Source organism: Kryptolebias marmoratus, linkage group LG8, assembly GCF_001649575.2.
Source record: "Kryptolebias marmoratus isolate JLee-2015 linkage group LG8, ASM164957v2, whole genome shotgun sequence".
NCBI lineage: Eukaryota > Metazoa > Chordata > Actinopteri > Cyprinodontiformes > Rivulidae > Kryptolebias > Kryptolebias marmoratus.
The window spans coordinates 14,800,968-14,813,117 of record NC_051437.1 but is presented as its reverse complement, the minus strand read 5'-3'; the positions used below and the strand labels follow the sequence as shown (position 1 = coordinate 14,813,117).

Here is a 12,150-nt window from a genome sequence, read left to right as displayed (position 1 = left end):
CACATCCACCAGCGAGGAGCAGCGAAGCACTTTGACCCAAAGCTGGCACATATGACAGCTTGTATCCACATATCCTCAGGGGATCGGAGAGGATAACAGAGAAGGTCACCGGCGACAGAGATGACGTGTCTCCTGACATTTTGAGTGTTTTTACATCTTGTGTAGCGAAGCTGGTACTATTATGTCATTGTGTTTGTGCCCTTCATAGCAAACTTGTCCTGCAGATATAATACAAAGGCTACTTAAACTCTTAAGTGGTGGATTTTTATCAATATCAGTACATACCATCTGTTCAAAAAGTTCAAAGATGCAGTTCTCATTTGATCGTGTAGTGTTGAAGTGACAGCTGAGTATTTTGTTCTGAAAAGCGCTGACGGCAAAACTTTGCTCTGATCCTACTGCAAAATGTTGTTTATAGTTCTATTTTTATTTGTGTTAGTATGTAATTGAGTCACATTAAGCCTCAGTAGGAAATTCTTTAGTTGTTTTTGGTGCTCAGGCTATTTAAGGCAAATACTAATTATGAAAAAGTGTATGTTACTAAAAAATAAAATGAAGAAAGAATATGATAAAGGAATATGGCATTTCTGAGTATTGACCATGATCATTGTCTTCAGGTCAATAACTCAACTCTATAATCTTGCATTTATTAAGATGCAGAGGCTAAATTATAAAAGTGAAATATTTTTATAAGATGCAAAAATGAATATTCTAAATTGAGGACACTTTTTAGGTAAAATTATGCAGAAACATGTACTGTTTGTGTGTTTGTCTCCACAGCTGCCTGCAAAATCTGCCGCAAAGACCCATTTCACTATTTTTATTTCATTTTTAATTTATATCTTATAAATTACTAACAACAAACAAATTTGTTAGTACTAAGTTTGAAACTATTCTTAAACTAGTTAAATTGAATGCCCTTAAATCTGTGTTTTTAATATAATTTAAAAAGCACTGATGCTGTTTTTCATTAAAATGTTATCTCACCTGTAGTGGTTGTGAGAACATTTGCATACAAAGTGTATATTAACAGAGCCTATGAATGGGATGATGGCTTTGGGCAAATATATCACCTAACTTAAAATTGTGAAAACAAATTTACCTTTTCAGTGAATAAATATTTATATAGGTAAACAAGATTTAAACTACTTTCTTCTTCTAGCTTTCATTCTTAATCTACCTCTGTCAGCAACCACTGACCATGCTAACTTTGTAAAAGAAACTTCAGGCCTTTTTCATCCAAAACATAGGAGCTATTTTCTTGTAGGGATCAGGTAAAATGTCATTTTGTTTTCACTTGCCTCAATATATTAAAAAAGCTTATTTTAATTAAGTTAAGTCATTTTGTTTTTAACTGAAGTCGTCAAAGGAGTGGCTTTAGCTCAGAGGTAGGATGCTAAAGTGTCTGAGCTGGACACTGAACTCACACTGCTCCTACTATGCTTGTCAGTGTATGAATGAGAATATAAAAGTGTTGCATATAGAGTGTAATATATTTAATAGAAAGCACTATATGAGTATGCATGTGAATGGGTGAATGAGGAACCTTGTAAAGCTCTTTTCAGAACCTGGAGAAATGAAAAGGATGCTATACAAGCATTTACCATTAATAATAAAGCCCCAGTAGAAGTGGTCCAATGGCCACAGATCTTCACACATGAGTAGAATGTGACCTGAGGGCCAAAGCATCATCGTGTCTAGTTAACAAGTGATGGCAGGCTAAAACAGGAGATGGACCAATAAACTGAGGGTTTGTTTAATGAGGGCGTTTCCATCAGATAACCAGAAGAACATGGATGGGTCGTTTGCCTCTACAACCACATTTAACCAATTTGATTTATGGATGTTGAAGGTTTGTAGCAAATATCCTGCTTGTAAACACAACTATCTAGATTGCTTTTATTTCCCGCCCTTTTCCCCATCATAATATGGATCATTCTAGGTCCAAAATGATATATCTGTGAACAAACAAGTGACAAAATATTTACAAAAAAAGTCTTGAATTAAACAAAAAATCTCTATATGTATTTTGTAAACCACTGACCTAACTAAACAGGCAGAACTCTAATTCCAGAAGTTTAGAAATGTACTTTCAAGCAGTTTATTCTTTGTTTTTTACTCACTTCAAGAATGGTTATCAGTTAATTTTCTCATTTTGTTTTCTAACATGAATAGACTACGTTAAATATTAGATGGTTTTTAAGATACAAAAGGTAAATTGATGAAAGGATAAATGGTCAAAAGTCACTTACTTGTGGGCAAAGGCAGAAGGAATTGCCAGTGGAAAGAGAGTCATGGTCATGCTCAGGTCACTGATGGCCAGATTTACAACAAAGAGCTCCGCTGGCTTCAGGGAGGACTTTTTCCTATAAGCCACAAACAGCAGGATCCCGTTTCCCAGCACAGACAACACACCTGGAAGACAGAAAGGCAGCAGAGAAAAGAGTCGGTGGATTTAACTTCCCAGATGTATGATTAAAAGGCAAAGACAAATTCACTTACCGAAAATGGTGTAGAGAGTTCCCATGAGGAAGTCATTGTTTTTCGATATTCTGGACACAAACAGAAATATTTCGGTGGCATTTCCCATCTGGAGAAAGAGAGTAAAAAAGGGAAAGAAAAGCTTTTTACTAAAAAGCAAACTATTGGGCTTTTCACAGGTTTAGAATCTGATAAATACAGGACGAAACATCAGTTCAGATTCTGATTCAGTTTTAAATAATTTTCATTTCTTTTCAAGAAGTCTAAGTCCAAACTATTTTTAAAATAATGTCATCAAGTAATTCAACCTCAAAAATAATCCTGCTTAACATAGAATAATCATATCTCTACTTCTGTCTTTCTTTAATGTTTTGTAAGCCTTCGTTGTGTCACCAAAAAGAAGATGCTGAAATGAAAATCAGTGTCGTCTTTGAAAGCAGCGGATGATTTCTGTTCACACTATAACTTTCTGCATGACCCGCTGCTAACGCTGTGTTCATTGCTGAGGCAATCTTTGTGACTGAATTTATGGGTGGTGATAACATAAACACAGATTCAGACTCAATGGTTTTACCTGTATTTACATATTAAAAAAGAGACAAGTTAAATCCCTGTGGGTGAGGAGATGAATCCAAACCCCCACACGCAGTGTAGCTAATCCCAAAGAACACCGGGGGTGGAACGTTCTTTTATGTTATTTTGTGTGGCCCTTTTGTTTTTTTACAGGTTTCTGCACCTTGTAAACAGAAATGTAAAGGTTCATGTGAAAATATTATGCGTCTCCTGTTTCTGGGGTTTGTGTGTAGCACATAAGCTGAATAAAGTTAGATCTGTCAAATTAATTCACAAAATAATATTTTTTGAACTTTTCATTATACCAAGAAGTTACTTTTATTCTGAGTCATGTGTTTAGTTATGTTCCCATCATTTCTCCCTCGTTGTTGTGCTCGTTAATCTTATTTCTCTGTGAACTGAATATGAGAATTGTCCCGGCGTCCCTACTTGAAAATCTTTTTTTTTTTAAAAAAAAGCAACTTCAGATGATATCAAACATCTGCCTTTTATTATTTTTCATAAATTCTTTCTGGTGTTCAGAAAGCTTGTGACTGCGGAGAAAACAGAAGGTGCTTCATGAAGCCCTGAGAGACGTTCAGAACATCCCACCAGAAGATAAAACACAAAGATAAAGCCCTGAAAAAGACAGAGCATGCACTTGTTCCTAATATTAGCATCCAAATGTGAAAGTAATTAAAGCGTCAGGACAAAGCAAGTGAATGTCACATGGGAGCAAAAACACAGGTTCATTTACGTGCACACAGGCAGGGAGAGTGAAAACAATTCACTATTAATACTGAAAATAAACTCGGAATGAGACTTTAATGGAGTCCTCTGTGTTCACTGGAACAAAATGTAAAACAGCAACCAGTAGAACTACTCTGCTGGGTTTATATTTAAACTTGAAATGAGTTGTTAATATTTTATTTCTGGAGTTAGAGTCTATAGGTCTTCAGCACACGGAGCAACGCTGCCCAGAACGGTGAAAGGTAAAGACAGCAACAAATCTCTGTAGTTTGAAAAAACTATTTTTTTTAGTCCAACAGCTCATCTATGGATCCACAGACAGCTCTTTACTGAATCAGTGTAGCAGGATGTCATTTATAAAAGAATCATTTCTTGGTTTATTTTGGTAGCTTTTCTTTATTGTAGCTAATAATTACAGCTATCCCTGCCCTTCTTGCCTGCGACTGAATTGCCTTAAAAACTGATCACCATGCCTCGTGCACAAACACAACAAGTCCTTTCGATAAAAGCAACTATCGGCCAGTCCAAAGCATAAAAGAGCTCCATCCACTCCATACAGAGTGTGAGACACAAGAAGAATCACAAGTGCACACACTCAGTGCTGACAAAGAAATAAATAAATTATATCTATATTCATCACCACAGCATTGTACAGGAATGTTTGTTCCTCGTGTCGAACACTGACACACAGTAAGTCAAAGGGAACTTTGTGCATGTGTCCAAAACATGAGGCAGGAAGCAGAAAGAGGTTTGTCACTGCGAGGAGGTCAGAGTTAATGACACTCACTGGATGAAGCTGGTGGAGACAGCAGTGTTAATCTGTCAAATCTTAGAAAGTAAAAATACATGTTTCGTTTTTACCAGAATGCACAAAACAAGCTCAGATATTTGAAAAATGCCCCTTCTCATTTTATGAAGACAGTCTCAACTCTACTTTTGTATGAAAACCTATGCATTTCAAAGAAGTCTGTGTTGGAAAGTAAACATATCCTTTGCAGCTACTGTATCTGTTGAAGCAGCGGTGTGAAAAATAGTCTCTCAAAATAAATAAATAAAACTCTATAGAAATTGATAAAGAAAAAAAAAAGCTGTCTCTGTGCTGGAGAATCCTCTGGAGCTCCAGCACAACCTTCGCACAGAATAGTGGAGTATTTTAGTTTAAGACTTCTGTTCAGTATTATGCATTATTTACTATGGAAATAAACACGATCAATAAAACATGTGTAATGCTTCAGGTATGAACGTGGTGAATCAAGCCTTAAGGTGCGGATCACACAGTTTGTTTCATTTTCTTTATAATGGTGTTTGAAGAGTGTATTAGTTTGTTTTCATTTTTTTCATGTTTTAAAATATCTTAGCTCTAACTCCACATTATTGCCTCAATAAAAACCTGCTGCTCTGACGTTCAGCCTCACATTCATCTCAGCGTGAAATATTTCATTTTATCTATAATTAATCGGATATTGTTATTTTTCTGTAAGTAAACAAAACTCATTTGGACATCTTGTTGGTGTTTGCTCATCACCTAATTCTCATTAATCTTGCACAGTAATTTTATTATGTACATCCCGCCAAACAAAGGTAATGAAAGAGTATAAAAATATTAGAAATGAATACAAATAAGAGCCAAAATTAACTTTCTAACACGAATCTTTGTGTGTGTAACTGTATGCCTTTACTTTCTGCCTCCCCTCTTGATCGAACACACACACACACACATTCAGCAGTCTGGCATGTTTCCATTAAGCAATGAGATCAGAATGCAGAACACATACTGAGCCTCTCCTGATGTCCTGTGTACGTTGGAAATTTATCAAGTTTCTGACTTTCACCATGATAAACTCTGGTAAATACTCGAGTCTCCTGCTTGTTTTGCTTTTGACTTGCTTTACTCAACTTTCAATGCACACAAAGTAATTTTGGTAAAGAAAATAATATAGTATAGAAAATAAAATTTCTGGGTCTCAGTTGCTAAAAACAACTCTCCAAGGTTAAACATGTGAAAGTAATGTAGTGTATGATTAAAATATTAATTCATGTTGGTGCATTCTGACTTTTGTTGTGAAGAACAAGTCCACTGTAGACAGGAGACGGCCTGAATTTCAGTCAGAGTTTTAGTTGCCCTGTTGGATAAATGTTCAATATTTGCCATGAAAATACATTTATTTAGACTTCATAACTCAGTTAAACTATCAGTAAGTCTTCACCAAGTCTTCCTGAATTATATAAAAATATATATTTCTTATCCTATCAGCAGGGATTTGAGGTCTCCGGAGCTAAATGTGGATTTACGGCATATCTGTTTACAATTAGTTGTCTGATCAAGATGGGTCCAGCTCTGCACTGAAATGACACTGTTCTTGCAGACTGAATGTACTTCTTATTAAGTGACACCAAGGTTTTGTAAAGCAGAAACTGAGTAACAGGCTGGAAGACTTTTCTTCACAACAAACAGTTCAGTGAATAAGTAACTGAACAGGCTGACAAAAAATATACATGAGTATAAGTTGTTATATGTATAAGATTATCTTTCATACGGAGAGAGAAGAAAAAAAGTTTCTGACATCTCATCGGGGTTTTGATTGGACAACAGAAATGCCAATTTTTTTTTAAACTATAAACATAAAATGGACAATTTGGAGACTTCTGGGCCTGCAGGAATCCAGTCTCCACATTAACTTATCTGGATCCACATTTTCTGCTCTTAGCAATGGTTTGACATCTTCCTAAAAGATTTAACAAGTTTATTTGTGGTTGGACAATGACTGATTCCTCAACAGTTTGGTTATGTTAAACAACCTAGGATGAGATCTTTTTTTTACCTCCTAGTTATACATGCATCTCTGTAAAGGCCATTGCCCAGAAACCCATCTTTAGATCCCTTTAAAAAAGTGTCTTATTAAAGCACTTCGTCTTGTCTCAGTCTTGTTTTTTCAGGTCCTTTGCACTGCTGGAGGGATGGAAAGCAGTTCTTTTAAAATACATTTGTACAAACTTTTTTATATGATGTGTAGAACAATGTCTGATTAAAGCAGATGTGGAGAGAAAACAGGAAAAAACTTGCATCTTTCACTTATACCAGAATACTATATGTAAGTGGAACTTTCTGCTTGTTTGAGGTCATTTAATGGGATCAAATCAGCACGCACACTCACACACACACCGGTCCTCTACCAGAGGTCCAGGAGCTTGAGAGTTCTGAGCAGCGTCTTAGCTCTTTCTGAACGGAGATTCCTCAAGTTGTTCCGGGGATCTTCTGGAATTTTTCACTAACATCAAAATTGTTACTTTTTAAATTTTTATTTTTATATGTAAATTTTAAAACATTGTCTCTTTGCATGGATAGTTATATATGTGTGTACCTAAACAGCTCAACTAAACTAAATTAAAGTAAACATTAAAGTCAATTTATGAGACTCAACATCTTATGAAGACAAAATTTTAGGTCTTTTACCCACCAACTATTTATTTTCTATATGTCTTACTTGAAATTTAAAAAAAAAATAAAGGCGTTTTTATATCAAACTTCCCATTTTAACTGATAAAAGACAAAGAAAACTAAAATTCAATCTTCAGATAATTTTTTTATCCTCCTGCTTGTCTGACTGTGGACCACTTACCCTTCTACGGTCTCCCCCTCCCTCTGCAGAGTCAGGGGTGCTGAGGGCAGTGCTGGATTAAGTGTCTGAGAGGATAAAGTCAGGAGAGAGACACTTTCAATAAAAGAAGGGGATGGAAGAGTAACCCATGCTCACACCAAACTGTCGGAGAGGGAAAAGTGGCACAAAGAGCGTCTGAAAGTCAGAAAGTGCCTGTCAGCCTGTTGCTGAATTGTGGAATTGAGGCTAATCACTGTAGAGGACGTCTGTGACAACTTAAGCCCGCTGCCGTATGAATGGGAGTCGCAGCGCAAAAAGAAAGGACAGCGGCCAAACTGTCAAGGAAGAGCGAGGGAGAGGGTGACGGTGTGAAAAAAAAAACAAAAAACCCTCAAGGCCGGAACAAATAAGAGGAGACAAGTGAAGGACGAGACAAATCCCATAACTGAAACTGTCAGGAGCAGAGGATTGAAAAGAGAATGATGGAGATTAAACATAAGAAAAATAGGACAAGGAGACAATATAGAAGAACTGAATACAGATCAGAGCAAATGTACTTGCAGAAGTTGCATTGTGAGAAGGCCCAAACACAACCAAATGTCAGTCTGATTCTACTCGCAGATTTTAATGACCAATCTGAAGATGGTAGAGTTTAGTAATATAGCGGTTGTGGCAGTATCGTTGTTCTCACTCCAGCCCTTCCTAACACCATTAACCTGACATAAAGCCTCACTGAACAAAACGTTACGCCTTTTCATGTTGCCTGATTTTTTTGCCTAATTTTGAGCTCAAGAACGGGGGAGTAAACATGTTTAATTAAAACAACATCTTTCTGAGTGCACTGCTTTATGGACAGCAAACAAAAAAGTGTCTTCTCTACATTTATAATTGACTCATTTACCAGTACAACAAGTTGTGTTTTGAAGCATTTTATTTCATCTTCTTATTCAATTAATGCAAAATGTGTTCAAAGCACTGATACGATATTTGCAGCTCTTTCTTTTACAATAAAACATTCATGTAGACGCAGTGTATTTTGGAAGAAACTACAGATCGAATTATCTTTGCAAGCAATGTGAGTGGGTTTCTTTTTTGTACTCTGAAGTAAACAGGACTTGCACAGAAAGCTTCAGTCTGTGTGGTGTTGGTGCAGAAAATGCCCTCCCGTGCTGCAGCTACACCTCACCTGCTGCTCCCTGTGGCTCCAAACAGAGAACAAATGAAACCCGACTGCATGCATCACTTTCTTTTCACCAAGACAACTTCACTGACCTCAAGTTTCAGGCCTTCCCCTCCACGTTTTGTTTAAATACAAATGAAGAGAAAGTGGAGAAACCTTTTACTCCTGTGTTTTTTGGTTGTGAAAGAAACTTTTTTTTTTTTGAGAACATACTGTAATTTTTTTAAACAGCTCTCTTTGGAAGTGTAACGTCTGTGGAAATATGAAGAGTTTGTTAGCAGACATTTAGACAGCTTAAAAGTTAAAGTGTCTGACACCATCATATTCCAAGTTGTGGTAAAAGCTCCAAAAATCATAAAACTTAAACTGTAATTAAATCAAAACTGCAAAAAAAAAAAAAAAAAAAAATCATATCCGCTTCCATTTGGAAGGAAAACACAGAAACATATGTGAATAAGATTGATTTATGCCATATGGGGGAATTTTTTTTTTTTTTTTTTTTTTCAGTATTTTGCAAATTTTGTTCACGTCCAAGACTGCGTTGCTACCAAAGGTATAGGAACAGGTAGTAGTTTAATTATAGTGAGGTAGTTTGAATTAAAATTTAAAATAGAGGTTGAGGCACCTTTAAACACTGTTTACCCACAGAAATGAGTTGTTTTCACAGGGAACAGTGTTTTAAAAACCAAAAGCAAAGCCAAGACTATTTTTAAGCTCATTAAGAAGTGACCGATCCAAAATGCCACCTAAACCCTAAAGATTAGAACGAAATCCCTTAAAAATCAGTGGATGAAGTCATGATTATTTAATTTTGTTTACGCCAAGTCACTGCGTGTGGACTGTAGATATATGAAAGCTGAGTGAGAAGTAAATCTTTATGTGCTCTTATTTTAGTGAAGAAGTTATTTACTTTTTAATTAACATTCTTCTCTCCCACCTTTTCATGTGGTACAACACAGCAGAACAACAGATTCTACTTTTTGTTTCTTTTTTTTAATCTACATTTTCCTCTCCACACTCACAGAGATATGTACTTTTGAATGACATTATTTTTATTATCTGTTATAACTTGTTTTATATTAACACAGTTATTTGACAGTAGTTCTTAATAAAGTTTTTGTCAGGAACGGTGGAGACGATGACGAACCCAGAACGCAGACTCATAATCAGAGGGACGAAAACTAATTTATTAAACTAAAGAAACAAAATGAAAACAAACAGCTGACGTGGCAGCAAAACAAAAAGACAAACAGAACCTGGACACGGAGCAACAGAACCAGGAACAGACGTCAAGACAACAGGCAAAACAATGACAATGGACCAGCGGAGTATAGACAGAAATGACCGGGTTTTAAAGTGCTGAGGATAATCAGGTAAGTGGAGACAGGTGACATGATTAGCAGACTTTGACAGGTGTAAGTGGGCATGGCAGGAATGCAGAGAGAGAAATAGACTGAGGAGGAATGAGAAAGTGAAAAGCACGAAAAACAGAAACTAAACACAAACCAATAAACTAAAACAGAAATAAAACAAAACACAGGAAAAAACCCAAATCACCACAGTTTTCCTTTTAATGGGTTCTTCTGATGATGGCAGATGGTTTTCTTTTTGCTATATACATAATCTGGTCTGTTTTAACTTTGCCACTATTTTCATTGGAGCAAACTGAATTTGCATTCTCCCCTTTATTTATTATTTTTTTCTTTTTGCACAGTTTTAGTTTGGCCTTAGAGTCGTGATGGGATTTAGGGTCATGGAGTATGTGGTTCTCAGCCACATCCTTTCAATAAAAACGGGATTTGTCAAAAAGTTAGGAGGAGATTAAGTTCAAGGGTCAAGGCTAAAAATTTCTGTTGCCATCCTCCAAATGGCACTGAGAGATACAGAGACAGGTGGAGCAGCAGACATGCAGCTGGGGGGGATGAGGGGGGGGGTGAGACAGAAAAAAGAATCAATCATCAGAGCAGATTGTTCTTAGATTCAGATTTTTTTTCCAATTTTATGGGGCATCCTGTCTTCACTGACTAGTAGAAACCTGAGTTTGTTACTAAACATCTCAGTGACTACAACAAATCCTGCTAAATACAGTAAAAGATTACAGCATGAAAATGACAAAATTTCAAATGTTCCAAAATTTCTATGTAGTCAATTCCCTCTGTTGAATTCTGACTAAGGTGCAAAGTGATGCTAAGTGCTCCGAGTCTCTACCCTCATGAAAATGTCACATAACTCCTTTAGAAGAGTTCTCTGATGATGTTTTGAATGCAGCCATTTGCGTGGATTCTTCTTTTTAAAGGCTATTAAAAGACAGACTTTGCTCAAAACTTCGAAAGTAGCAGCTCAGGCTCAGGCCACTTCCATTCTGGACTCCTATTGAGCCATAATAAGGCCACTTTGAGTCGCGAGTAAAAAATTAAAACCTCGCTCCAGTGGCCTAAACTGTTCAAAAAATAGGATTCAACTTTTTCAGTGTGCCTGAAAGGCAAGAGAGCGGAAAAGCAGACCCATGGATCTGGGAGCAAAGATAAATCTGAGAGCCAATTATAACAAATAAGCACGATTATGTAAACAGGACATGAGTGATTATCTTTATTTTACTCCAAGTATCACAGATGAGAAGGACACAAATGAAGACAAAACTCCTTTCCCTCACAATCAGTTTTTATTGCCTCTCTTTTCAGCCTCATAACTGCGTTTCTTACCCTCTCGTGATCAAAATTCATAAATCATTACTCCATAACCCAAAAACTCAGGCACTTGTTTGCTGTTATGTTACTGCATAAACAAGAGGAGACATTCCTGATGATTTGTTCACAGTAAGCTGCAGAGGTGCTGCGTACATACCCATGTCAGGAAGTCATTTTAGATTTGAAAGGTGACCTGGGCTCATGCTAGAGCAATTTGAAAAGCCCAGCAGGGGAGTGAGAAACTCTAAGATGTGAGCTTGAGGGATGGCATTACTCGTTGTGAGAGTCACAGTCAGCGCTTTCTTGTTGCATGCCATGGAGTGAAATAGAATCATCACTTGTATTTTCAGTGCTGGCTCCATTTCACATTTTTTGCGTTTTGTAAATGACCTATAGAACCACCTCATCAGTAACATTTCCATTTCTGAGTGTGGAGTTCAAAAAGGCTCCATTATGGCTTTTCTTCCACTTCTTGAGTTACAGTTTCTGCTGGTTGTTGTTTTTATTTTTTTGATGAAGAAGGGAATGAAAGGAGAAAAAAATATAAAAAAAGCTTTTAGACTCAATCCATTTCTCATATTTTCTTACCACAATTTCAAGTCCTTCGTTTTTTGTGTTCTCCTTGAGGGCTTTCATTTTTCTAGTCCTACATTTTATTAGCTGCTCTCCTTCAAACTTGACTTTCTTTTTGTCTGTTTAAATGAGTACTATTGACAGAATTCATGCAATGACGATAAAAGCAGCCATAAAACAGCTGAGGGTCAGTGGTTTAGAACCTGTGTGAGCAGAAAGGGTGTTTCATGTGTACTTCAGTTGCTGTCCTAAAGCCTAAATAAATGATGAGGGTTGCATCAGGAAGGACAGTCGGCAGAAAACTTGTTCTAAAACAAACATGCAGAAC

The 12,150-nt window shown here is 36.6% G+C and overlaps 1 protein-coding gene across 3 annotated transcripts in view; it reads right to left on the bottom strand.

Annotated features, from left to right (window-relative positions):
- Positions 1 to 12,150, bottom strand: part of opn7b (opsin 7, group member b) — an 84,541-nt gene that overhangs the window by 17,713 nt on the left and 54,678 nt on the right. For all 3 annotated transcript variants that reach the window (XM_025005735.2, XM_037977098.1, XM_037977099.1), the window contains 2 exons: positions 2,503 to 2,590; positions 2,253 to 2,415 (listed from right to left, as the gene is read on the bottom strand). In XM_025005735.2, the coding sequence (XP_024861503.1) occupies positions 2,253 to 2,415; positions 2,503 to 2,590 (251 nt within the window). The remainder of the gene's footprint in view (positions 1 to 2,252; positions 2,416 to 2,502; positions 2,591 to 12,150) is intronic.